Below are 26,822 nucleotides of genomic sequence, written 5' to 3'. Positions count from 1 at the left end.
CCCATCATTAGTCATGTGCTTCAATGCATCATCAGGATGACATGAGAGGAGCGGAGGAGGAGGAGACAGCGATGGAAACAAGTGGCTGTGATTTAAACCAGAGTGGTTAAAATACAAATCCCATTTTTTCAATAACTATGATAAAAAAGACCAAATACTTCTATTGAAAAAACTTGTATTTCTGTCAATATAAAAATACATTCTCATGACTAAACAACAGGTGACATATGTTATAAAACACGGTATAGCATCAGTATGTGAGTCTGTGGAATGCACTTGTTGGCAGATATCTGGCCCTTGTGAATAATAACATTATCTACATAACAAATAATTTTGGACTCTATTAGGTCAAATAAATATGTTTCATAGTGACATATTTTACACTGTACACTCACAATCCCTTTCAAGTGATGAGATAATCAGTGAGATCTCTTGGTGATCTGATCCTTATAATCCCGCAGAGCAGATTGGCTGATGGGCACTTTTCTTAAACTCTGTTATGACCAAACACACAAACATTACAGGTGTTTCTCCAGCTCAAGAAGCTAAACATTCACATGATATTAAACCTATAGGTGTCTAAGTAGTAACAACTGTATTAAGATGCATGAAAACATTGGAAGGTCAAAATATCTATCACACAAGAACATAAGGCCACTGTGACATTGTCCTTTGAGCTTCAACCGCAAGCATCAAAGCAGTTCATCTTTGAATCCACGTGAACACTTGTACGTAAGTTTGAAGACATTTTCTCAAGGTGTTCCTCGAATGCTGTGTTCACAAGGTCAAAAAAATGTTTGGTGAGGTCACACATGAACTTGACCTTTGACCACCAAGATCTAATCAGTACCAACATTGAGGAAATCACCTCAAGGACGTTCTTGAAAGATGGATGTTCACAAGCATGGGACAAAGAGCGATGGGCAACCCGAAGACAATGCCTCTGGGCCTCATCAGCATGGAGTCCTAAATATGAAATGTTTTAAAGAGCTGCTTGTTGTTAAGTCTCTCTGTGCTGCCAAGATACTCTGACCCCCCCCAAATACATAACAGATTAATTGCCGTAGATGTAGGGAGGTCAGTTTGGTTCATCGATAGGTCTGCGACAGTACGGACAGCAGTTGTGCTGAAGCACCAGGAGTTCGTAGTCCTCACTGTGAAACATCTACAAGGAAACAGACACATAATTATAGCAGTTGAGCAACATGAATAAAACAGTGTTACTGTAAGAAAAAAGGACAGTGAAGGAACAACAGGTCAAATAAGCTGTGAATGTTGTAAATACTGTACCTTGAAGCAGGTGGGGCACATGGTGATGCTCACATCTGGCAGCAGAGAGCGGAAGTATTCCCACTTGAGCGGCCTGGGCCAGCGTTTGATCAGGACGTCCCTCCTGCTCATGGAGCGCAGCGCTGAGCGACTCACCTTGATGGGGACAAAGGTCGAGCCCCCCTGCTGCTTGGACACACAGAAACACATCCATGTTTTAATATGGACGAGTCCTTTCACCTTGTCCACCTGGTGGAATATGAATCCCCATCTCTTTTACTTACATCAAAGCTCATTTTGGCAGTGAATGGGTCGTCCTCTGCTTCATCTGCAGCCTCATCCAGCCTCAAAGACTGCATCTCTGATTGATGTTGTTAAAGAACAAATTTCACACAATATAACATCAAGTTTTTTGTGCTTTCATAATGCATTTTTTCTGTACTTATACATTTTTAACACAGGAAAAATCTCCTTACAAGATGATTCCTCAGAGACTCTTCTCAGAGTGAGAGTTTTCAAACTGGGAGAACGGGGCAGACCTCAGTGCCCTTGAGTGTCTGCCAGCTAATGCAGGTTAATCCCTGCACTAGGGGCTGTGGCTCCGGCTCTCAGAGGGTTAGTGTCATTAAGATGAGACAGGAGAGCCTCGCTAACCCTATTAGCTCAAGAGCTAAGATGACTTAGCACTGACAGCTTACCCACCAGCCCAGAATCGAGGCCAATGCAGACTAAACAGCTTCTTAGAACTGTCACAAGGCAAATGAGAGTCACATGCTTCATTCTGAACAGATCTGCAGTGTGTCAGGGCCGAGGTACACACACCTTGGTCCCGCAGAGTTCATACAAGGCCTGCAAATCATCTGTTACTTTGTATGTATTTATGTTACAGCAGTGGTCAAAGGATACCACTGTCCAACTCTGGCTGGTTTGCATCCCTGTCATCATTTTGAGGAACCTCCAGGTCAATAAGAGACACAGCCTCCTCATCACTGATGCCCTCATCCAGATAGAACTGAACCAGGGGCAGCACCTCTGTGCACAAAAGAGAATCTCATTAGAAACACGATAATATATCGATATAGAACTTCTCAAAAGAAAGTTACAAAGTGTTTCACAAATCAGAACATAGCAACACAGCCATAAAAGAATAAAATATGAAAATATGTAAGGATTTCACTGACCATATGAAGAAGCTGAGTAGATGAAAGGCTGCCTGCAGTTGATGCACACACTCCCCTGGTTGTTCAGCAGGGGGTTGTTGGTGGAGCAGCGGTAGCACATCATGGCCTCAATCAGATCCTGCAGTAAACACATGGTGGAATATTAACCAATACATGAATGGATAAAAGCTCTAATATTCAAAGAGTAGTTATGAACAATGTTTGAACGTGTACATCCAACTCTTCTACACACCTCGCTGTCGTGGAAAGGCTTAGAGCGGATTTTGACGCTGCCCAGCTCTATGGAGTCCTGGAGGCGAGAGGGAATGTACAACTCCTGGAGCTTCTCATAACAATACCTGGCAAGTTTATATGCTCCCAGTTTTTCACTCTGCTTGACCAAGGCATACAGGGTGTTACTGATGATTAGGTCAAGGAAAATGTATTGCAAGAGGAAGAGACTTAGGATATAGGATGTGTGAGAGTCCTTTGCCTTCCTCATACCACTGCGAGAGAATCCATGGATTTGTCTGTGTGGCTGTGCTTGGCATTGTGTGTATTTCTTTAATCAAAATATATTATTTAGTGTGTTTGTGTGGGCACACATATGCACAGAGTTCAGTAATCAGAGCATTTGTTTAAATAACAGAGAATGTGCTACTTGCTGGCATCTTATCCTCCAATCCATGATCACCCATTTTCTTTCTCTCAGCAGCAGCATGGTTTCAGCTGTGGTGCCAATTCAGTTTGCTCCCTTCCTCTTTCTCTGTTTCACCACTTGCTCCACAGTCCTATATTCTGAACATATTTGCTCAAGATCTTTTACAGTGTTAGAACTACATTCTCATATGGAAGGATACACTTCAGAGATGCCTCGTGGTTTGTCCTTGGTGAGGTTGTTCAGGAGGAACCTGCAGATGTTGAAGAGCGTCTCTGGCATGTGGGAGCTGAAGGGCTCATCCTGAAGACGAAACCAGTTGAAGAGATTTGCACAGATTATAAAACATTCATTGAATCTCATACTTCCAATCACTAACAACACTTTATTCTAAGAGTAGATGGTTCAAATCTATTGTGCCTGCCCTGGAGAGTGAAAGTGAGATATAGAAGTTTCCTGCTCTGGTCTGGATCACAGCGATGAGTCTGTATTTCAGGGCTGTGACCAGATCCCAGCAGAAAGCTGCAACAACAAACTGAGGACACTGAGACTGGCCAGGTCCCCATGTAGAGCTCATGACCAGGCTTTGCTTGTTTATAAGTAGGTTAGGGCTTGAAGACGACTATTGATGAGGTCTTCATCATGATCAATCAAGCAACTAGTTACCATGGTGATCGGGGTCAGGGAGATTTCAGGAAGTGAACTGCTTTTACTGTGACATAAAAGGCTTATCTATCATAACTACTGTATTTCTTATCAAGATTAAGTTCGACAAAGTTGGATGTTCTCACCGTGTAACGCTGAATAGAGCGATAGACGTGGTAGAGTTCAGCAAGATGCTGAAAATGCTCAAACTTCTTCAGCATCTCATCCCTCTGCTTTTCATCTTCTGCTTCAAACAAAAAAGGAAATTAAAATATGATTAGAACAGAACAATTAATACATCAAGTTTTACACTAAAAACAACTTATGGCTGGAAATGGTGGATCGGTGCATTGAGGACATTTCTTACCTCTGGCGATGTCCAGACACTGCATAGACAGCATCCAGTAGTAATACCCAGCGTCATTGAACCTGTTCTCCACCACTGCATTGTGGGTAAGCTGCTCCAGGACTTTCACAGCTTCGTTCTGTCGCCCCGCCTTGTGGAATGCTGAAAAGACAGAATCAAAGTGGTGATGAATGAGTTTTTATTGAGTGATCATGAGAAATTATAAAGGCTGGATTTTAAGTGGCAATCTAAGAAACCTGATATAGCTGGTGTTTTGAGTGTGATTTCTTTCGGTGATAAGTTATCATAGTAGTAATGTTTTTACACTGTTGTTTCCAGTTTGTTTGGAGAAGGAAATGCTCTTTGCTTTGGCTATTCAGCAAGATAACTTGGTACTTAATGAATACAAGACTAAGTTTTACCAAGTATGAACCTGAACATAGTGACGCAGACTCACCTTTCTGTGCCTCCTCAAATCGGTCGTTCTCAGCCAACCACTGGGCGTAAGGCACGAAGACGTCACTTGTGAACTGTGGGTTTTTCTCCACTAGTGAGAAGGCCTGAGAAATGGTCAGAAGGAGACAAAAGGACAATTAATTCATCAATTATTATTCAAAAAAACATTTCATCCAGTCAAAACATTACTCTAATATTACTGATTAGTTAAGAACAAGATTAGCGTTTGAGCTAAGTTGATTTGACACACAACTTGAACTACAACTATGTGAACCAGCTGTTCACCTCCCTCAGTGGGCTTGGATTAGGGGAAACACAAAGCTGGATGATTAGCTCTGGATCATGTGCATGGTTTCAGTTTGTCAGTGTATAAGGAAACTAGGCAGCTGTATTATCTTACTGTTTGCATTCTGCTGTGGTTCCTTCAAAAAATTCACTTTACTTTTCTGGGTGTCCCTTAGATAACTGAAGAGCCCCGACACTTAAGTATTTCCCTTTGTGGTTTATGACACATATTTTTGAGTCCCACTGCAGATCATTTAGCCCAGTCCTGTATGGTTCACATTATATTTAAGTGTGATCAGGACAATGCAATAAGTTATGATGTCCTTTGTCCCTGCTGTGTTGCTAAATGTGTCTCACCTCTTCCCAGTGCCGGGTTTCCACATGCAGGTGCATCAGAGCCTGCAAGTCTCCCATCTTGAAATAGATCTCCGAGGCATAGCCATGGTGCTTCAGCTTCTTGAAGTAGAGTGCACATTTTCCCAGTGGCTCGCGCTCAGCCTTGTTCAACTTACGAGCAATATCGATCAGCCTGGATGAGTGGAGAGAGGTAATCAGAAAGGTAATTAATGCTTTCTATTAGCTTGTCAAATACAGCTTTTAATACCAATTTCAAGTGGGAGTTATAGATGTTATGGATATTTGCTATTGATTAGTTGTGCTTCTATATATGTAACAAATATTCTGACTTAAATTAACATGTCAACTCAGGAGTATGTGATGGTTGAAGAATCTTCAACCCTGGATAGGACTTTAAATCTGTGTTTATCATACTGGACATTTTACTTATCTCAACAGCATTTGGTCAATGTCTCTGAACATGTATGTTTCTCAGGATAAAGGTCGACCACAAAGAAACTTCACATCACCATCTTCTCTTCAGCGATGGCATTCTCGGTGACATTTGCTAGTCGGATTAATTTAGACAAAGTCTTTTCTCAGTTTAGAGTAGAGGACTGTTTCATGCAGTGATTGACACCTACATGTCTGCCCAGCCGTGTTCGCCGATGATGTCAATGGCTTTGAGATGCTCTCCAGCTGACAGGTACATCTCTGCTGCAGCCCGAGGCTCCTTGCTGCTCTTAGCCCAGTCGGCCTGCTTGGTCATCAGGATCCGAGTGCTCTTTGGGTCTGTTGTTTTGACAAACTCCTGAAAACAAGAAAAAACACAGTTCCAAACAAGTTAGAACTTTAAAGCCTCAAAAGGAATGGAAATAAGTGAGTAATGCAAACAGTTAATATCTCAATTAGAACACTAATGGCAATCGTGATGGAGAGCAGTATAAGTCCAGTTTAAGCAAAAAACTTCATTACATTACATTACATTACATGTCATTTAGCTGACGCTTTTGTCCAAAGCGACTTACATTTTAAGTACACTCAACATTTATGATGGGCCATTTTAGGGGTTCAGTATCTTTGCCAAAGACACTCATCAGGGTTAGACAGTAGGAGGAGAGTCAATCAACAAGGCAAAACGTTTGGAACACCTTTCCCTCTGTTGTACCTTATATCTAAAACAAACAACCAGTGAGACCAGATGGCCACACATGATCAAAGTGTTCCTCCACATGGTAACATAATATAACATGAATGTGTCTCAACTCAAACTGACCCCCTCATCAAAGTGCTCATGTCGCCTTGTTTCTCTCCGTTTATGCTTCATCTCAAACCGTGGTTGTGTTGACCAGGAATACGTGTATAAAAGCAAAGTGTGTGTGCACTGATCAGTTGATGCATGTGAAGATATAAGTGATATATGAGCAGATGAAAGACAGATGGTAAAGGGGGACGTTTGAACACAACACAGGGCCCCGACTTGGCATAACTGCACATAATGAAGAAAAACACATGTTCTACATCCCTCAAAATATGCAATGCTTTCCATTTCCAGGTCTATCTGTCTGTATGATACAAGGTATGCTGTACATGTGCATGTGTGTTGTTAACAATCCATGATTTCATCACCTTGGCGTACTCAAACATGCGCAGGTCAGTGTACATGCTCAGGGCTCTGGATTCATGGTCAGTGCGTTTGTAGAGCTTGGCTGCCTCATGGAATTTCCCCTGGTAGGCAAAGACGTCTGCCAGGAACAGCTCGTTGTATTCCTCACCTCGCTTCTTCCTCTCCTGCAAATCATAAACAAAAACATTGGCATGCATTGTGGTTAATCAAGGAAATGGCGAGACAAATTACATTTTGGTGGTTTGCCCCAGAAACACTGTACATATACAATTTCCATGAGTGTTAGGGACACATCTCTTCTCAGCCGTGTCTAATGTTGAGGACATAAGCTTGAGCCAAAATAGAAATCAGCAAACAGAAAATATAAACTTTACATAATGTTAAAGTAAGTCTTACCTCAATGCTATTGATGAGCTCCAGGTATCGCAGGTCTCTGATTCTAATGAACGCCTGAATAAAGGAAAAGAGAAGAAGTAGTTGGCCTCAAAGAATTTCAGGTTTTTGTGTTTTCTTTTGTAGTACAAAGTTTCTTCTTTAAAATCTTGCCTCCAAGATTCAATAGGAACATTTTTAACACATTTTGTTTGTCCTGTGAAAAGGAATGTGTTGATGACTCTGGTCTCAGTCAGAACAGTGTGCATGTGTCTGACTTGCCTTCTTTGCTGTGTCAAAGTCAAGTCCCTCCAGGGCATCTGTGGCTAAATCCCTCCAGTCACTGTCTGTCACACCCAGACAGGCTATCTGATAGGCCTCCTTGAACATCTTCCTCTCCAGGTACTGGTGCATGGGCGCTGACTGGGCAGAGCAACAACAAGACAATCACAGAGTATTACAAAGTTAAGACTGTGAAATCAGCAGAAAAATTATAATAATACATGATAGAACATGAGTCTTTAAAGGTTAATCCTTTTGTTGTGATACTAGCAACCATATGCTCTCATTTCTACATTATGACCACATGTATCACGATCATTGTCCTCAGACTAGGACAGGCTGACAACATGATACACACCTGAGGTACCTCCACCGCTGACATGGAATAGACATGGAGACAAAAGATCTTCGATCCATTGTAACCAACCACGAAACCCTGCATCTTCTGCTGGTGCACTGGGAAATTGCTGGCCTTGATATTAAGGTACCCACTGCCAGAGAAGCACAACATGTCTTCACACTGGGTGTTCCAAGCCACACTGTTAGCATTAGGCTCCTACAGGGAAGAGAGAGGAGACGGTATTTATCATATAAAAGGGCACAAGGGGAATGTTTTATTGTGGTTTCAAACTTTTTACTGGAGTGGGACTATTGCCAAGTAAGTCTCCTCAGTCATACATGTAACACTCTGTCAGCTGACCTGAAAAAGCAGTTCTTTAGTGTTGATGTCGTAGACCAGCAGAGTGTTGTGCTCGTCCACCACAGCCAGTTTTTTGCGGGAGGCGCTCATGTCCAGGCAGCGCACTGAGGTGGACAGCTTCAGCAGCGTGATGGAAAACGGGTTGTCAACAAATATCTTCAGGATCTACATAAGAAAACCAGCAGCAGAACAAGATCAGAATAGAACACTGGTTATAGTGCTAGTTAAATCTAGTTCAGATAAATGTTTATACACTGAGAAATGTTTTTAGGACTTGCAATCCCATCGTCATATAAATAAATCTAATTTTCTTGAATTATTAAGTTGTTTTCTTTTATATTCAAATTCCCAGACCACGAGCTTGTGAGATTTCTAAATCATCTTCTGTCATCTAAAGTACTTAATGTGTGTAATATACTCACAGCTCCATTCTTCAGCCCTACTAATAGACCCTCTCTGCCTGGAGAACCACCGATAACTTTGATGTAGCGAATTAGGGACTCCATCACCCATTCTTTCTCCCTGACACTGGTGAAGGACAGACACTGGAGCCGCTTCTCCTGCATGAGAGCAAAAAGGGGGGAAAATGAGACCAGTTACATATAACACAATAAATCTTGGACATTCACTGCCCATATGAGCACAGACCATTTTTATGGTCTAAAAGCTGTGACCATGAAACTTGAAATAGCCTCTGTGTAATGGCTGATCCTCCTCTCTAACAGTCCCCTTGCAAACACACAGAGACCCCCAGACTGTTGATGTTCCCATTCATTAAATTCACAAACTTTATTCAGAACAAGAAGTCAGAATGTGGCCTTACAAATATGAAAATGGTTGTCTAATTATCTCAGGAAAAACCCAAACACAAACAGACTAAACATATAAAAAGAATATTTTGAAGGCTCTGTTTTTATGACCAAGGAAGTCGTATTTGTTCTCTGACTAACCTGACACAGGATGATGTGCTGGGAGCAGACAACCAGTAAGTTGCATTCAAACTTCCTGCATATTTTCTCCTTGATGCGGTAGTGCATGTCTGAGGAGTCATCTGAATAAAGCTCATAGATGAGGATCTTCTCAGGCAGCTGGATGGCGAGGCGGTTTCTGTAGATGGCGATCTTCTTCACCAGCTCGCGGCACTTGATCCTCACTGGGGAAAGAAGGAGATGGAAGAGAGAGTGGGCATGTCAGGTGGGATGAAGGTGCTTTAATTAAAAACTAAATCATAGTACTGAATGATTCTGTCATCAAAACTATCTCTACAAACCATCTCATCAGTTTTCACGTCACAAAAATGAGATACCTGTTATTTGAAAAACAGCTGACTGTCTGCCCTTACAAAACAGTTATTGGAAGACTGTGGATGAAGCTGATATAATAACGTGAAAGTAATAAAACAACTGCATTGAAATAATTCCTCTATGAATTTCCTATTGTTAAAAACAATAGTGTACCTTTTTGTTCTGTGATGAGGTGCTGGACAATGACATCGGTCATGCCGTCTCTATATGCGTAGCGATCCTTGTAGAGGCCGTGAACTGTACTGAAGATAAGTTGGTAGCAGGCAATGGTTCCATCCTGGCAGCCCAACACCTACAGAAGAGAAGATAATGTAGAAGTTCATCATATTAACACCTCTAAGAAAGATATTGCTGTTGTCAGTTCTGACAACAGCTCTGACAACAGTTCTGACAACAGTCTGAGGATGTGCAGGACACATCCTCAGACTGGCACAGTTTAGATAACTTCTCTACACATATGGCTTCACAAGCTGTAGACCCACCACAAAGTTGGAGTCAGGCTTCACCCGGCACGTCCACACCCAGGAATTCTGCTCGCCTATGGTGCCGAGTCGCACTCCATCTTTAGTATAGAGGGAGGACTGTTTATCAGAACCGCCCATGACTATGTATTCGCCCTTAGAGAAGTAGCTGACGCAACACGGGTCATAGGTGAGCGGTCTGTCTTTTCCAATCTGAAAGAGAAAAAAGACAATAAACTAAGAATAAATCAAGTATATTTATTGCACTGCAACTCTGTGCATCTGTTCCTTTTCATTCTAGTAAAAATGTGCCTGAGAATTCATAGTATTTTCTTTCAATGTGAACAATTCCTGGTGTTGTAATCAACACTGCATATTTGTCTATAATTATGTTACTGCCCACAGGGATTGTAAGACAGTGAGGGGGCCATTAAAGCATAGCAGGATCACTTCCAATATACAGTTATGGTTTCAATCTACTTCCAACCGTCTTATTACACCATTAAGCACAAATCTAAAGTGTTTCCAATATTTGGGATGGATAGAAGGACCTGAAGAATTCTTGTTTCTTATGGCTATAGCAAGTGATAGCATATATAATGGATTGATAGCATTAAAAATATATTTTTATCTATCTCTATTCCCCATGTAATGAGACCTTTAGTTATCTAATCCCCCACCTGACAGTCTGAAGTGATAGTGTAAGGAGTTTATCACATTAGAATAAAATTAATTATTGAGTTAATATGTGTGTATTTACAAGACAATTCTGTTTGTACATAAGGACATGGATTCAGTAATTTTGTGAAGACTGTTGATATTCACCTGTTTTCCACTGAGCTGATAGAAAGAGAGTTTCTGACCCCAGTCGGCCACAGAGAGAATGTCATTGTGCTCGTCCCTGTTTAGACACAAGAAAATTACAGGTGTAAATATTCATTGTCAACAAACTGTTCTGAAGAAACTTTAGTTGTTCAGATAATGATGACAGTGTTGATGAAAGCATAGAGCACCAACCTCCATATTGATAAGACTAATGAGGATAATGAGGATAATGACATAAGGTTAAGCTCCTCTCTATAATAATGGAAACCAACGGAAGATTCATTAATTTAAATACTTTCATTATTTTTGTATACAGAAACCCTATGTATGTACTTATCCACCTAAGCCCTTGTGCTCAGAAAAATGTACCCTCTCAAAACATCCATGAGCAATACACTGAAACCCTGAGGACCGATTATATTTCCTGTAGCCAATTGATAATATATCTGATGCATCTTGTCATTGTGTGTCATCACTGCCATCTTCACCCCTGCACCTTCGTCATCTTCCTGTCTGATCTACTCTCTGAAGCCCTGCAATCTACTGTAATGGTCTTAGCTTTGCTCCTGGCTTTGGTTGCAGAGGGCATCAAAGACGGTATACAGCTCTCTAAATCATCATGAGACTCTCCATCACAGAAACAATCAGGACCACTCCCTGGTTGACTACTGCCACCTGCTGGCCCAATACAAGCTAGTCACTTACAGTTAAATCTTGGTGAGATGGATGGATAGTGGAAGAGTTTATCTGGCTGAGAGAGGCATACGATTATTGGAGATATGGTTTCAATTAATTTTCTACTTACTTAGAAGGGTTCCAGGATATGGACCAGATGGGAGAGGAGGAGCCTCCTGGACGCTCTATCTTAACCTTCTCCTCTCCATTCTTGTTTCGTATGCTCACGACTCCATTCATCATGCCAAGGGCAAGGTACTGGCCATCATTTGTCCACCTGCAATCACATGAAACCCCTCAACATAACCTTCAACCCCATCAACATTTTCAATGTACCACTGATAGTTAGAGTTAAAGGCTTTACTTACCCACAACATGTTATTTTGCTGCTGACTTTATGTTTGTTCACTGATTTCTGCTCTGGTGACCATAAACCTACAAATATAAAAAAGTTTTTCAGATGTCCTGTTTTTTCAAACATATGAACAGGTTCATGGTTTATTATGAACAATACTAAATACTGGGGTACTCACCAAAGTCACCAGAAGAGCAGGAGGCAAGTTGGTGAGTGACAGGGTTGTAGGCAACACACTGGATAGAGTCATTGTGACTACAGATGAAGACATGAAAAAGTAAGTGAGGGTTGGAGGAACACACACGGCAGAATTGCATTCATATAAAAAGTCATACTTACGTGTATTTAAGAATACCCTCCAGTTTAGATGTCCATATGATAATACTTTTGTCAGCTGACCCAGAGGCAAACCTTTTACCTGGGGAAGAATACAGTAACAAGTAAGATTACAGTGATGACTAGTGACGGAGAATGTGTATAAATGGAAAGACAGTTGAGTACCATCTTTGGCATAGGCCACACAGTACACTGTGTCTTTGTGTCCTTTCAAAGGCTGGATAATTGCTCCATCCGCATCATAAACCTGCCAAAAATAAACACAATAATGATTGATATAGTCTTGACATAAGGGACTTCTAATGCCAAAGGAAATAGGGGAGCCTTACAAGGACACGCAGGCCTGCTGCAATGATGATTTGGCTGCCATCTGGTTTGAAGGCAAGGTCATAAACGCTGCAAAAGAAAGAATAATGAATTCGTGCTGAGGAAGATGTTGATCAACAATCATTTTTCTGATCCAATCATCCTGAAGTCATGTTTTGGCAAAGGGTGTTACACTAAATAAGAAGGTGCTTTTGCAATGTCATGGTTACTTTTAAATTAACACTGTTAAGTTTCCCAGTCATTTGGACAGAATTAATGGAATTATTTACAGAGATGATAATCAAACTTGAAAATAAGCTTGAGGTCTCAAATATAAGTATTAAAGGAAATATTTTCAACTTACTGAGTTATGATCTATTAGTTTATAGTGTAGTAATTGTTTATTGCCATTTTAAGGGAAAGACAAAACACATCTCTGTTTAGTTGCTTTCATAGCACTGTATGGTGTTTTCTAAAGCACAGCATTAATTGATGACGTCGTCACTCTGATCCTGGACTGACACAGGTTTATATGACGACACCCAAATAATTCACATGGACCCAAGGTGTGCAGCAACAACCTGGAACTGTTAATGTTAGCTAGCTTAACATTAGCGTTAGCTCCGACCTAACGTTACATCCTATTTCAAAATAAAGTTATCGTTACACATTATAGATAGGACAAATATGTTGTATTAAAACTAACACAAAGGAAAAAAAACGACTTCAGCTTCACTGTCACTGTCGACTATCTTCAAGTAGCTCAGGGGCTAATGCTAGCTAGCGTGCTAACACTGGTTTACATAGCAACCACCGTTGCCAGCCACACAGCGACGCGTCCCATCACCGGCGGCGGGTCGCGAGCGCGTGACCCTCCGGTTACAAGCTCTCACCACTGGTCACGAATCGTTTCCTTCCAGGCTAGGACAGCTCTCATCGCCACCTTTAACCGACACCACACCGGGCTCTTCTATCCAACAGGTTGCTGTCGGTTTACCGTCGGTTCTTCACGCTCAGCCCTGTTTGCATGACCCGCTCGCACTGCGCAGACTCGTGTCCCTGCGTTGCCAGGTTTGAAAGATAGGAAGTAGCTCAACCCTCAGTTTTAATCCCGACCCACTTCTTGTTATGGAGAATAAACCAAGACGAACTCGCTGTTAGAAGTTCCTTGTTTCCTGTGTAGTAATGGATGTAGGACCACTAACAGCGGAGAACTTAAACTCTGAAGGAAACTTTAAAAAACAACACAATTCACAGTTTATTTCTGCAGAAGGATCGAATGGTTTCATGGTGGAGTTTGTGGACATGTAAATGTTTGTTAGGCACTTCAAAGTGTAATAAATTCCCACTGAATCGGAAAAATATCTCCTGTCTGTTCATATTTGGTTAAATTATGATAATTAAAGACAAACTACCAGAATATGGCGGAAAATCGACCAACCTGGCAACGTCGCTCGGATCTGCTCGCTGCTTCCTGTGTGCAAAGCAAAATACGTTACGAGTTTGCAGAAAGTGGACGTGCACTGAGCCACAGAGGAATCAGACCACACACACAACCGACTCCACATCTGTCCTGCACATCTGTGAGAAGATGCATCTATGACATACTCTGGAGGTACCTGTCTACTTTCTGTAACACTGCACTGTGTAGAAATGTCATGTTTGTGTTGTTGTGATAAATAACTCCAGGTTGTCATCTCACCCCTCCCTCATTCGGGTCAGAAACAACAGCACACCTTTCTAAATGCATCCAGCTGGAGACCATTGGCGACATGAACAACCAGAGTCTTAAGGACAGAGATGATTCGTGCCACATTGCCATGATGCCCCCTGGCTGGATCAGGGAGGTGAGGCAGAGGAGAGCAGGCAAGACAGCAGGCAAACTGGACGTCTACATAATAAGGTGAATCTGTTTTCTTGTTATCCTCTTTGTATGTAATAAAAGAAAACGCAATCTAATCTAATGAGTATTTAGGATGAGCAGCACCGATTCTCCTAGTTACACCTGTCTAAAGCTCTTCTGGGTACTTTTCATCTAATCACGTGATCCCTGACTGACCCCATGATGTTGATACCAGACCTCTGATTATAATGCATGATGGATATAAATCTTAACCTCCAAAGTACCTAAGTAAAGTACTTACAGTGCTGGATGTGCATTGCAGATGTAATGAGAGCAGCGTCTTATCGATCTTATTGTTGTTTAAGTCCCCAGGGACAGAAGTTCCGGTCAAGGTCATCCCTGCACGCTTTCCTCCTACAAAATGAAGACGGGAGCTTGGACATCAGCCTCTTTGATTTCACCACATCCCAAGGTGATGTCATCACAGCTTCACAAATAATGCTTCCCACCCAAATTAAACCGAGGGGGAGACAGAAAAAACAGAAGGAGACAACGCAAGATGCAGTGGTAATTCTGAATACCACTTCCACTTCCCCCTGCAGAAGTACTAAAGACGACAATGTTAGGAAATCAGATGACTTTAACCATATTAATACTGACATTTTACCAGAAGTGTGTGGAAATAAAACTGATGAGACTGTGGAGTGCTGCATCCAAGCTGCACCTTCAGTAATAGTGGAAGATGTGATTATGCAGGGGAGTCCTCAGAGAGTCGGGCTGAGAGAGAAGCTGCTCCGACTGGCTCCCTCTAGCAAACAGAAAATCACTTCCAGTGTTCATGTGGACGAGCAGACAGACTCGCAGCCTTCTGTCCCGACACTGACTGTTGAACCTGCCACTGAGAGCGAGAATGAGAAAGAGGAGGAAAGAGGTGATGAAGAGATGCAAATTCACAGCAAAGGCGAGAAAAAGCCTAATTCTGAACTGGAGACTGATGCTGACAGTCATCAGGATGTTGAAGAGGAGGTGTTGTTACCCGACACTGATGTCAGCTCGACACCGGTGAGAGAATCCCAGAATAGTAAGTACAGTCTGTGATGTATCTGTCTTTGTGTCCTCTATTTACTTTGCAATTTGATATGTTTGCATGTACATACAAAATGGTTTTATGTCTGCCTAGAGTCCAAAAGCTCGGAAGACAAACGGAAAACAAGCCCATATTTCAGCAGGAAATCCTTTAAAGATGGTAAAAATGTTATGATTATTTTCATTCAAGAAGCAAAGAGGAAGCTTGGTATTTATGAAATTAAATCATGTTTGTTCTCTATCCTTACTCAGGACTCAGTCCTCCCAGGAGGAAAGCCTTTAAGAAATGGACACCCCCTCGTTCTCCATTCAACCTCGTACAGGAAACCCTTTTCCATGATCCCTGGAAGCTCCTGGTTGCCACCATCTTTCTAAACAAGACCAGTGGTTAGATCCATCTTATTCACATTTAAACACTGGATGGCACACCAACCTTTACCTAAGTGTGATAATTTAGTTTTTCAAAATTCTCCAGGCAAGATGGCTATTCCAGCGCTGTGGCAGTTCTTTGAGCGTTACCCGTCAGCAGAGGTGACCCGGGAGGCCGACTGGAAGCTGATGTCTGAACTCATGAAGCCACTCGGCCTCTATGAGCTCAGAGCCAAAGCACTCATACGCTTCTCCGGTGAATGGGCTTGTCCACTAATGGAAACAAATGCACATGTTTAAGCACATTATTGTATTATTGTAGTGTTAATGTGTCTTATCAGCAGAAATTTTGGTTTTAGCCCAAAATATATGAGGAAATACCCTAACCAGAGAAATCCCACAATCCATTTTCTCCTGTGCAGATGAATATCTAACTAAACAGTGGCGTTACCCCATCGAGCTGCACGGTATCGGGAAGTACGGCAACGACTCCTACAGGATCTTCTGTGTGGAAGAGTGGAGACAGGTGAGAATAATCATAACAATTATACTCTCTGTGGATTCCATTAATATTTATTAAAAGAATACATTTTTTTCTGTTTTTTTAATGTCAAGGTGACACCTAAAGATCACAAGTTAAATAAATATCACGCCTGGCTGTGGGAGAACCATGAAACTCTTGGAATCTAAAGCACAGTGTCCAAAGAATTGTACAGACTACTGTTATCTGAAATATTATGATAAACTATACTCATAGTATTATGATGACCATGTTTATGCTCAGGTTCATGTCATTTTATAATACTATAAAATATCAGTGATAGCCCTTATTTTAAAAGTTGTATCCAGTTTGTAATAAAGTGTTTTAAAAGTTCATATGATTCATGAGTGAATTATTCAACCAATCTTCTGACTGTTTTTTCTGTATCATCAATAAACATGTAGATAAGGTTCTTACTGTCTCTGGTTACTCTACACAGCAGCTTTCTCTTGGTCAACTCTTGCTAATGCTAAACACTCAGTGAATGCAAATGCAGGTCAAGGTTAATTCTCTAACTTGTACCAGTACAGTAATTTGGATCAGTGTTATGATTGAATGTGAATAGACCTCAAACTTTAAGAGGAAAATGAAATCCTGCAGGACAAAGACACAAAGACTGAACTTCTCTGGTGGAGGAATAGAAGAAAAAGACTGGACAACCGAATGAAAACTTTTCTATTTGGTCATTATCATAATGTTGTTGTTAACAAGCTGTGAATCTGGTTATTTCAATCTTCATCGCCATAGCTTCCACACCAGTGTGTGTGTTTGTACAAATTTTTACTAGGAGCTTTTCCAGCATGGACATTGACCTTCTAAGAAACAGTAGATCTCTTGGGGACCAGAGACTGGTCTTAATGGGGCAAAACGGATTGGGATGAGGTGTGTGCAGCTAATGGTGCGGAGCATTAGGGAAAGATCAGCAGGTCCTGAGGGGAGAGAGAGAGCTGCTCCATCCTGACCCGATTAAATAACTTCCAGAGGTTCTGCTTGCGAACAGGCAAGGCAGGCAACTGCTTGGGCCCCCAGGACATGAGGGGGCCCTTGAGGGCTGGCTAACCTTACTCCACAACAGCGTCTCATAAGGAAATCTCAGTCGGGATCTCCCGTTAGGGAACCCATGCCGTTATTCACCTGGAAGTAAAAATAAATAAATAAGGGAGATCATGAGGAAAAAAGAAAGCAAAACAGTGGTAGTAGCAGACGATGAAAATCAAGCACAACAGTATAACTTCATGTTTTCATTAGCAATGACTAATGGGAGAGACACTTGAATTTGTGTTGATGAGCACTTTTATAATTTTGAAAATATATGTATTTATATTGTGCCAACCTATGTGTGCTAATGTGAAAACGGGCTCCTGTTTTTATTGTTCTTTATATGTATATTTTGAAAATTAGAAGGTTTTAATGTTCTGTTTTTTTTGTTGAATGTACTGTAGTGCGTGTGTGTGTGTGTGTGTGTGTGTGTGTGTGTGTGTGTGTGTGTGTTTGTGTGTGGTCATGATTTAAATCCCTCATCCTCCTCCGGTCTGGGCGGTGTCACCCTGTGAGGAGAACAGGGAACCAGCTGGAAGCTGCTGGTTCATTCATCCTCGCCACTGCTCCACCAGCACTAGCTAGCAGCCGCTCGCTCAGCTGGCCCCGACACCTGCTACAACAATGGCTCACTCGAAGTTTTAAAACCAGACTCTCCAAAATATGAACCTCCTCCTTTACTGTATGAACACGCAGGGAATCGGACAATCGTCAGTGGTGCAGCGGTCTTGGTGGTTTTGCTATAAGGTAAGAGCGAAGCAGCTATTTACATCAGCTCGGCTAGCTAATGCTAATAGTTGATTTTTATACAAAGTGTCTCCAGCGTTAAGGACACGTGTGGATGAATATCTAACGATGCTCACACCGCTGAGTTCAACGGACTCTGTGAGTGTAGTGCGCTCATCTAATGATGAAACAAGGTTAGCCCCGGCTAGCTGCTAACTAACGACCTTAGCTGCTAGTCAGCTGGTCTAGTGTGGTGCTGATGCTGAGCTAGCCGAGCTGGCTAAGCTAATGGTGAAACTAGAGCATCCCAGTTAAGGCGAGCGATTGAAAAGCTATTTTACAGAATAAATACAACAACTACACTAATGAACACAAAAGCACATGGAGACATGTCACTGAGCCACGTGAGGATTGTTGTTAATCATGTAAAGCTCAGTTTGAGTTTCACCTAAATTATGAAGATGACGTTGGTCTTCATTAAAATAAAAAGAGAAAATGACAATCAAATAAATACATGAATAACACCAGATAGTAGTAGTATAGTTGTTTTAACACTATATTATACGGATGTTTCTGTTGTTTGGACCTGGGTTGTCTGATGAAAAGACATTTGAGACATTTGTTGGCTTATCAAACTACAATATACTTAATGTTATTTCATAGTCTTACAAGAAAACAGCTGGTAAAACTCTTCTCTGCAACACTTAAAGTCAAATCCTCTATTCAGAAATCAGAAGCAGCATTTATGTATTGAATCAACGGTTTATTATGCACCACAATGTAATTTTAAGCAAATGTGTTTCATATCATATATGTCAGCAACTGTAACTCTTCCTGGGGATATCATGAAGTGAAGGCTGCTGTGTAAACAGCCCCAACAGTAAATGTATAAAATTCAGCTGCACAAAATTTATCACATTTATCATTCATCTAAATATACTTGATTTATTTCATCAAGATCCATGAATCTTGAATCTGGGAAATCTGTTAAAATGTCCCAAAAAAATGCTGGCAAAGATCTTGTATTGATAAAGAAAGCAATGTAAATTTGTTTCACCACTTTGTTTTCCGAAATTCACTGGGCTCATTTTTGTCCCGTGTCCCATCTTCTTACCACGATTCGTGGAAATTTGCTCACAAGTTTTTGGGTTGTCCTGCTGATGATTAAACAAAGCATCACAACAAACAAACCAATGGATAGGGGTGAAACTAATTGTGTCTCCTCAGGACAAGTTTCCAATTCGAATGTCTATTATAGTGTGATATAAATAATTTACCAAATCTTTATCTTACACTTAAAATGCTAATCATTTACCAAATTAATTAACATAAATTATGTTTTTGATTGTGTGTGCTTGTTTTTCTTCTGGAGGATCATGTGGGGGGCCTGGCCGTTCCTGCCTGCCCTGGTACTTCTCTCGGAGCTCTCTGTCGTGAGAGTCCAGACAGCGCCATGCCAGACGTGTCGAAAACTCACCGAAAGTTTCATTACGGTACTGCAGTTACAATAGTGAAGCATCAGTTAATCTGTGTCTGTCTGTGCCAGTTTATCATTTTTGGTATTTAATGCCCTAAAATGATTTCCCTCTTTTTAGGGTTTGGAAGTAACAGCGAAAAAGAACTTTGGGGGTGGTAACACTGCTTGGGAAGAAGATAAGTTGGCTAAGTATGCACGGAGGTAAGAGCTACTTTTCATATTCTTTATCTATTCATGAAAATACTAAAAATATATAGACCTAATCTAAAAAGGATTGTGAAAGTCGATGCCTGGTATCGCACATGCCAAAAAAAGATAGCAGATGACGCAGACTGTTTCAGAAAATGATTTCATATTGTTACATAAACTAACTCCCAACTTTCCTCTTTCTTTATATTGTATTACTGAAAGCACCCTGCAGAATGTGATCCAGTCAGAAAGTCCTTCCAAGCACAAATGCATAATATTTTGTAATGTGTGAATGACTTCATTAGATAGTCTATTTCAAATGTTACGCTCCTTGTTGGTGTAGCAAAGCTCCTGCACCTGTTCTGTTTTCATTTCCACCAGCTGCATCTCTTAACCGTTGCCTTCTTGTTTCAGTGAGACTCGACTACTGGAGATTGTAGAAGCTGCTTGTGAGAAAACCGATTTTGAATGTAACCAGCTGCTGGAGCAGATAGAGGACCAGGTGGAGACGTGGTGGTTCCACAGGTACATGTATTGTTTGCATACTCGATTTGAATCTCCCTTTCATTTCTGTAATTGTTTGCATGTTGGCTTATTTGCTCTGGAGCAGGTGATGTTTAGTCGACTGGTAGCCATTAGTGGGAGCAGCTCATGTTTTTCAGTGTGATTTAAAGTGTTAGGTCTGGAATCAGGCTAGTATGTGGGTCATGCAGTGGAAAAACGACTTAATGTAAATAACAGTTAAACGAGAGTTAGGTCTAGTTTTCATGGTCAAACAATATATATAATAAATATTTTGATGAATGTGGATAAAATATAAAGTTATTAAAATAACTAAGTTCTATTTAAATAAGGCTGACTGCCACATTTTGTTAATCATTTTGAGACATTGTTGGTTACTGTTGTGTAATTATGTTTAGTTAAGACGTATTACCTTGCCCCTGTTCTAACTCTATGTCTGTCATGATGTGTGTGTCATTTAGGCAGCAGGAGGCACCAGACCTGTTTGAGTGGCTGTGCATAGAGGAACTGAGAGTCTGCTGTCCACCGGGACACTTTGGGCCTGGCTGCAAAGGTGGGGAGCACACAAACCACTCAGCACAAGCTACCAGATATCCCTATATAAAGTCTTACTGTACCAGACCCTAATTTATTTATTTCTGTCTCATGTAAAACATTATTTACAATTCATCACACAGTCAAATCAAATGTTTGTTATTACAATCATGCTCTTTCAAAGCACTACTGACCAGGGACCCCACTAATGTCATGCTCATCCAATACAGAGTGTCCATCCAGCCCTGGTGGGGTGTGTGGTGGTCTAGGGCGCTGCGAGGGGGAGGGGACTCGACTGGGAGATGGAGAGTGCGTCTGTGATCCTGGATACTCAGGCAGTCTGTGCCAGGGCTGCGCTGATGGCTACTACAGAGAGAAAAGCTCCAATGACAGCAAAGGAGCCTGTGCAGGTGCTTCAGATAAACCTTTCAATCATCAACAAATCCTCAGCATGAACTTAATTATGTTTGAGTTCAGCTCAAGTCACATTATCTCCATGTCTCTATGTTTTTAGCTTGTTATTACTCGTGTAAGAAGTGCTCAGGGCCGCAGGACTACAAATGCCTCGACTGTAAACCGGGCTGGATCCTCCATGACAACAAGTGTGTGGGTGAGTGTGGCCTAAGAGTTCATTCAGCAACGTTTCCTTGATTCTGTCCCAGTTTGTTGGCCGTTGATATTCTGACTATCCGTGTGTGTCTCTTAGACATTGACGAGTGTGGTACGGAGCTGGCTCGATGTCCCTCCAACACGTACTGTCACAACACAGATGGAGCGTATGAATGCAGAGGTACATTCTCTTGTGTAGTTGCTGCTGCTAAAGTCACATTACAGGACTTAATGTGTAGTTCGGTATTCAATGTTCACCGCTGTGATTTTTGCTCAATCCAGGCTGTGATCAGGCATGTGTGGGATGCATGGGAAGCGGTCCTGCCCGGTGTAAGAAATGTTCACGTGGCTACAGATTGAAAGGAGCCAAGTGTCTTGGTAAGCATCGACTAACTATCTCTTAAATTTGTTTACGATTTAACTCTTAGCCTTGGCCTGGTGTACTTAAGCTGTGTTTCTTTTATCCTTTGCACAGATATAGATGAATGTAATGAGCGTGCGATAGCGTGCCCAGGACTCAACGAGGCCTGTATCAACGAGGAGGGTTCCTTCCACTGTGACTGTGCCGATGGATTCATCAGAAGAGACAGCATTTGTGTCGAGAACAAACCACCTGGTGAGAAGTCGTAGCCGTAAATATGCAGAAACTTACAACATGGTGTGTTGCTGACAGCCTCTCGGATCTGTTTGCTTAATGTTTCTTTTGTGTCACTCCTCAGCCGGCCCAGAGAAGGGACTGTTTGACGACATGACAGACGACGAGGTTCTTGTACTGCAGCAGATGTTCTTTGGGGTCGTGATCTGTGCCATCGCTACTCTCGCTGCTAAGGGTGATATGGTTTTCACAGCTATTTTCATTGGAGGTGTGGCTGCTATGGCCGGATACTGGTTGACAGAGAAGGGGGACTACATGTTGGATGGATTCATAAAAGGACGCTAGAAGTGTCTGAGGCCACGATTTAATGAAAGGACCTTGGAATTCCAGCCAATCAAAGTGAATATCACTCGACTGGGGCAGAAAATGATCACGACAGAGCTTGCCTTTCAGGGATTTATTTTGGTTTTGGGAGTTACTTGAAAGGGCTTGGGGTAATGTATGTTTATGAATAGGATAATGCAGGAACGTTAAGGCCACGGAGCCATATATCTTGAAGAGGAACTAACAAGGCCACACTGCACTGATGTGAAGGAACTTAATCCCCTACCTCAACTTTGTTGGGAACAAGGTTGACATGAAGACCACCGCTGATTGTTCAAACCTAATATGCATTTGGATTTTCCATCTGGCCTCGATGTTGCTCGAGAAACGATGTCTTTCTTCCACACAATCGAAACCTCCAGTCATCAACCGCCCGTCAAGCAGAGCTTTTCCCATAGTTTGAATGTTGCGTTAGTTTCAACAGTGCCGGGTCAATTTTTGCTATGGGCCTGCGGTTTAGACGAGGAAGTCAGCCCAAAGAGAAAGCTCATTGAAACTCTGGGATGGTTCCATTATGAACCACTGGTTATTAATGTTCACAGAATGACTTTTTTTTTACTTCCTGAAATGATTCTTTTCAGTAATACTGCATGACAACAGGAATTGAAATGAAAGGTACTACACTGTTTTAATTTGTCTCACTTTGGCATGAAAGTCTGACAGCTGCTGGATCACCAACATTACTGCTACTGACCACTTTTTAAGAGTTTGGAGGAATGTGCTTAGGTAAATACCAGCTCCAATCTTGATGATGTAAGCCATTTTCTGTTGCCTTTAATTTCGAAAGCAATATTTATTGGAATGATGTTTGTTATATTTAGTTCTCGACATCTTCTCTGTGTATTTATGCGCATTTTAATGCAGTTTTTTAATTTATTCAGTTGTTATTCTAGCAGGTATTGTAGCATCATGTTAGAAAGCACCTGAGGCATCAATTCTCATCCATCCATCAAATGTAACTTGTCCAAGGGTGAAAACTCGTCCATACAGTCTTTGTTCATTATAGATGTTTGCTTTGTAAGAAAAGTCTGCAACCCTCCATGTCATTTTTTTCTCCTTTTGTGAAGAACTGTATGCTCTTTGCATAAACAGAACATTCAAGCGTATGGAATTTGTTTTCCTCCAAAAGCATGTTTTGTCATAAATTAAAGGAGATGCAAAAACTCTCAACAGTTGCTGGTCAAGTTGCATTGTGGGTAATGTAGGCATCAGGTTTAGACAAGGTTAAACGCGTGGAATAAGAAAGACGATATCTCTGGTTCTGCTGCATCTATTTTAATTCTATGGTCAACTTTAAAAACAAGTCTGACAATGTAACAGAAGCAACATTATAAATTGTGTCAGTTCTATGTTTAGATTTTTACCATACCCTAAAATAACTGGTATAAAGTATAACTGGAAATACAGTGACATTCTAATGCTCCAAATGTCCCTTTAAGTTCCATCAGTGACTATCACAGCACTAATTACATGAACTATATACAGTATGTTATTTTTCAATGTCATCTGACACCCTTGCCGAACCAAGTCCTACAGCAAAGCCTGAAGTCTGTTACCCAGGATGTTGAGGTTCAACCTATTTCAGTGTTCCACTCCAGTTAATGGGGTTGAGGCGGAGCAGCTCTCTCTCCTTCAGGATCTCCTGGGAGCGTGTTAGTGCTCTGTCCCTCCAGCTCTGCTCCATTAGCTGCACACACACAAACGCACAAGAACACAAACACACACAGATGACACAGGAAATACACCACAACTCTCTTCCTTCATATGTTGTTGTATCCGGAGAGCAGTCAGCAAGTTGGAGCTTTTTCAGGACACTGTTTCTTACTTTCAGGCACAAAATTTTACAAACATAGATGATATTTCCCTAAATATTAAAGTACTAGCAGTGGATGTATGAATGGAAGCGTACCTTCTTGTTCTCGTCTCTGAACACTGTCATTGCTCTGCTGTGCTGGATCCTTTGCTCTCTGTCACTGGACAGGGCGAGACGGTCCACTTCACATAAATACTCTGACTCCTTCACTCCACCGACCAGCTGCAGTTTCAGGGCCACACGTTTCTCCTCCATCTGCCTCTTTAACTGTTCCAGCAGCTCCCTCCTGTCAGAGGAAGACAGACTCATCACTAAAGTAAATAGCAGTATGAGAAGTGATACAGGACACGTTTAAAGGATAAAACGACTCATCAACACAGCCTGTGAAGTGAAGGTATCCACACGTTCACCTGTATTCTTCTCTTTCACTGCTGCTTCCATAAAAGGGTTTTCTCCACACTTGATGATACCTGACACATCAATGACAACACATTAAACTCAGCTCTGCAAAGTCAAGATGGAATTAGCTCTGTGACTTTTCTTCTTTTACTGATTCTCAGTTAAACATCACAGTGATGCTGCTCCTACCTGTGGTGCTCTCTTCTCTGCATGATCAGTGTCCTCTGGTGGTTGTGGTGGTGAACAGCGGGTGTCTCCAGACTGACGATGCGTTTATGGACCAAAGGTGGATGTAAAGGATTCAGTCTGGGAAAACTCTAGGGATCAGATATATAGATGTTTTGTTTCATCTTGAGACAGTCACACAATGAACAGACTGTCACTGAATCTCACCTGAGTGCTTGTCCACAGTCGGGAAGAGTCTGAGATGATGGGAAAGGTCTTGGGAGTGACCACCAGGCAGCGACCCTGCTGGACCGCAGCTGTGTCATGACGAATACACACTGGTGTGGAAGCTAAGGCTGCTGTGGTAATGAAGATTGACATAACCAGAGTCACAGATTGTTAACTACCAACATTATTGTAATCAACAAATAGAAAAGTTATCTTACGTAGTTTCATTTTGTTGTCCAGTCTTTCTCTTCTGTTTGTCCACCAGACAAGTTCAGTCTTTGTGTCTTTGTCCTGCAGGATTTAATTTTCCTCCTAAAGTTGCAGGTCGGTTCACATTCGATCATAACACTGATCCAAATGACTGTACTGGTACAAGTTGGAGAATTAACCTTAATCTGCCTGTGCATTCACTGAGTGTTTAGCAGTGGCAACAGTTGCCTTGGGAATCAGGTTACTCCCCCCATCCCACCCCCCCCCCCCCCGACCAAGAGAAAGCTGCTGTGTGCTGAGTTTAAGGTCAGTGCACACACAACAAGAAGATTATTACCCTGTGACAATGGAGTAACCAGAGACAGTAAGGAGACGTCTCCAGACCTCATCACATGTTAACAGATGACACAGGATAACCAGTCAGAAGACTGATTCCTCTCATGAATCATTTCAACTTCTAAAACAAGCCGTGTGGAAAGTACAGACAGTGATATGTCTAGAGTGTTAATAATTATTTGATTTAGGTAAATCATAATACTATGAATATAATTACCCCCATACAGGCTCCATCAGGACCTGGAAAACAGACTTTGCCCCTAACTTCTGAAAAGACTGCTATGGAAATTTCAAGACTTTTGATTTGAGTTTAAACTTTGTGTTTTGAACGGAAATGTTGATGTTGAATTTGGACTGGTAATCTTTTTGTGTTTAGACTTTGGTTTTGTATTTATACAGCTTTGGCCCTTGTTATTGTCCTTGTATCTGGTATTTGGATATACTGTATATCTCAGCTGTTCTGGAGTGAACATCACTGTCTTTCTTTCAGCAACACTTCTTTTTTTTTCTGTTATGTTTCTCATCTTCCACAGATAATATTTCTTTCTCTAGATCTTTTGCACTACAATATTTTCAGTGTGTTCTTCGTGAGGATTTCAAGCACCGGAGGCTTCAGCACAACTGCAGCCCATACTGTCACAGAACCATTGATGATCCAGGTATAATAAGTAACATATTGTATGCACTGGTGAAAACCTAGGAGGCTCCAGGACCCCTAGAGTAGGGTAGCTACATTGTTCATAACTTCTCTTTAAATACTAGAGCTGTTATCTCCCTGGCTTCTTGTATCAGTGTTAACTGCAGGATGTTGGAGCCATGATGTGCTACCGCTGCTCCACCATCAACCCCCTGCGGAACCACCAGAGGAATGTGTGCATCAACTGCAGGGAGCTCCATCATATGGTGACACACTGTGTGTAGCATTTACCAGAGAGGACTCCCTTTGTTTCTAATGGATTCCTTCCCCTGGTTCAGGTCTACCTGGAGGACGGTAACAGCAATGAGGAGGCTGTCTGTCATATCAACCTATATTTGCAAGTGTGGGAGCTACTTTTTTAAAAGGAAACCTGCACTGTCAGAAACGTGATGAAAGCAGAACTGGAGAAAATTGAATGCCAGGTCTATCTGCTCTGAACTGACTGAGCCCTCTAAGGCCAGAGTTTCTCAGTTCATTTCTTTATCCTGCAGGAGATTGTTCCCCTTCCATCATTATTAGAGTGCACTCAAGTAGTTATTACTGTAGTAGACATCAGTTTATAGTATGTGCGTTGTTGACCCTTTGTGCAGGTGCAACTTTGAGGTTGTGCCAAAGAATTGTGGGCTGGTATTTTCTCCTTTCCTTTCTTAAAGGATGGTTCGA

General features: G+C 41.6%; 4 protein-coding genes across 4 annotated transcripts; 2 read left to right on the top strand and 2 right to left on the bottom strand.

Moving 5' to 3' along the window:
* Nucleotides 1-350: 350 nt before the first annotated feature.
* On the bottom strand, nucleotides 351-13,427 carry ift122 (intraflagellar transport 122 homolog (Chlamydomonas)). The gene is made up of 29 exons (XM_062392528.1): nucleotides 13,292-13,427; nucleotides 12,422-12,488; nucleotides 12,258-12,339; nucleotides 12,096-12,174; nucleotides 11,935-12,011; nucleotides 11,770-11,836; nucleotides 11,532-11,678; nucleotides 10,727-10,802; nucleotides 9,923-10,114; nucleotides 9,594-9,732; nucleotides 9,087-9,289; nucleotides 8,559-8,696; nucleotides 8,137-8,301; nucleotides 7,795-7,992; nucleotides 7,437-7,577; nucleotides 7,179-7,232; nucleotides 6,785-6,946; nucleotides 5,800-5,966; nucleotides 5,177-5,348; nucleotides 4,536-4,638; nucleotides 4,100-4,240; nucleotides 3,879-3,976; nucleotides 3,290-3,390; nucleotides 2,683-2,848; nucleotides 2,451-2,568; nucleotides 2,176-2,301; nucleotides 1,554-1,630; nucleotides 1,291-1,455; nucleotides 351-1,165 (listed from the first exon to the last, which is right to left on the bottom strand). The coding sequence occupies exons 1-29, from the start codon at nucleotides 13,333-13,335 to the stop codon at nucleotides 1,079-1,081; spliced, it is 3,552 nt and encodes a 1,183-aa protein (XP_062248512.1). The 5' UTR covers nucleotides 13,336-13,427; the 3' UTR covers nucleotides 351-1,078.
* Nucleotides 13,428-13,877: 450 nt separating this feature from the next.
* Nucleotides 13,878-16,570, top strand: mbd4 (methyl-CpG binding domain protein 4). Its single transcript, XM_062390919.1, has 8 exons — nucleotides 13,878-14,013; nucleotides 14,121-14,301; nucleotides 14,607-15,322; nucleotides 15,422-15,487; nucleotides 15,580-15,714; nucleotides 15,803-15,952; nucleotides 16,119-16,222; nucleotides 16,312-16,570. The coding sequence occupies exons 1-8, from the start codon at nucleotides 13,998-14,000 to the stop codon at nucleotides 16,384-16,386; spliced, it is 1,443 nt and encodes a 480-aa protein (XP_062246903.1). The 5' UTR covers nucleotides 13,878-13,997; the 3' UTR covers nucleotides 16,387-16,570.
* A 1,220-nt stretch (nucleotides 16,571-17,790) lies between these two features.
* Nucleotides 17,791-23,460, top strand: LOC133956258 (protein disulfide isomerase Creld1). Its single transcript, XM_062391166.1, has 11 exons — nucleotides 17,791-18,022; nucleotides 19,374-19,494; nucleotides 19,597-19,679; nucleotides 20,082-20,192; nucleotides 20,651-20,742; nucleotides 20,954-21,133; nucleotides 21,238-21,333; nucleotides 21,430-21,513; nucleotides 21,615-21,710; nucleotides 21,808-21,948; nucleotides 22,052-23,460. Exons 2-11 carry the CDS (start codon nucleotides 19,378-19,380, stop codon nucleotides 22,270-22,272), a joined length of 1,221 nt encoding a protein of 406 aa, XP_062247150.1. The 5' UTR covers nucleotides 17,791-18,022; nucleotides 19,374-19,377; the 3' UTR covers nucleotides 22,273-23,460.
* A 143-nt stretch (nucleotides 23,461-23,603) lies between these two features.
* LOC133957282 (uncharacterized) lies at nucleotides 23,604-25,255 on the bottom strand. The gene is made up of 6 exons (XM_062392779.1): nucleotides 25,135-25,255; nucleotides 24,917-25,047; nucleotides 24,713-24,840; nucleotides 24,535-24,594; nucleotides 24,221-24,410; nucleotides 23,604-23,998 (listed from the first exon to the last, which is right to left on the bottom strand). The coding sequence occupies exons 1-6, from the start codon at nucleotides 25,142-25,144 to the stop codon at nucleotides 23,888-23,890; spliced, it is 630 nt and encodes a 209-aa protein (XP_062248763.1). The 5' UTR covers nucleotides 25,145-25,255; the 3' UTR covers nucleotides 23,604-23,887.
* Between the last annotated feature and the right edge of the window lie 1,567 nt (nucleotides 25,256-26,822).

This window comes from Platichthys flesus, chromosome 7 (genome assembly GCF_949316205.1).
Source record: "Platichthys flesus chromosome 7, fPlaFle2.1, whole genome shotgun sequence".
NCBI lineage: Eukaryota > Metazoa > Chordata > Actinopteri > Pleuronectiformes > Pleuronectidae > Platichthys > Platichthys flesus.
Note: the sequence above shows the minus strand (reverse complement) of the source record. Positions and strands in the feature narration are given on the sequence as shown.

Bases quoted from the DNA above. Each gene is read 5' to 3' on its own strand.
- mbd4 (XM_062390919.1), top strand. The intron at 14,302-14,606 runs GTGAATCTGTTT...TTGTTGTTTAAG, and splicing joins CTGGACGTCTACATAATAAG to TCCCCAGGGACAGAAGTTCC. The intron at 15,715-15,802 runs GTTAGATCCATC...AAAATTCTCCAG, and splicing joins CTTTCTAAACAAGACCAGTG to GCAAGATGGCTATTCCAGCG.
- LOC133956258 (XM_062391166.1), top strand. From the start codon at position 19,378: ATGTGGGGGGCCTGGCCGTTCCTGCCTGCCCTGGTACTTCTCTCGGAG. The intron at 19,495-19,596 runs GTACTGCAGTTA...CCCTCTTTTTAG, and splicing joins TCACCGAAAGTTTCATTACG to GGTTTGGAAGTAACAGCGAA. The intron at 21,334-21,429 runs GTGAGTGTGGCC...TGTGTCTCTTAG, and splicing joins CCATGACAACAAGTGTGTGG to ACATTGACGAGTGTGGTACG.
- LOC133957282 (XM_062392779.1), bottom strand. The intron at 24,595-24,712 runs GTAGGAGCAGCA...TTGATGTGTCAG, and splicing joins CAGAGAAGAGAGCACCACAG to GTATCATCAAGTGTGGAGAA. The intron at 23,999-24,220 runs GTACGCTTCCAT...GTGTGTGTGCAG, and splicing joins TCAGAGACGAGAACAAGAAG to CTAATGGAGCAGAGCTGGAG.
- ift122 (XM_062392528.1), bottom strand. From the start codon at position 13,335: ATGAGAGCTGTCCTAGCCTGGAAGGAAACGATTCGTGACCAGTG. The intron at 10,115-10,726 runs GTGAATATCAAC...TTTCTCTTTCAG, and splicing joins ATCAGCTCAGTGGAAAACAG to ATTGGAAAAGACAGACCGCT. The intron at 2,849-3,289 runs GTATCCTTCCAT...CCTAATCATCAG, and splicing joins CCACGAGGCATCTCTGAAGT to TAACACCCTGTATGCCTTGG.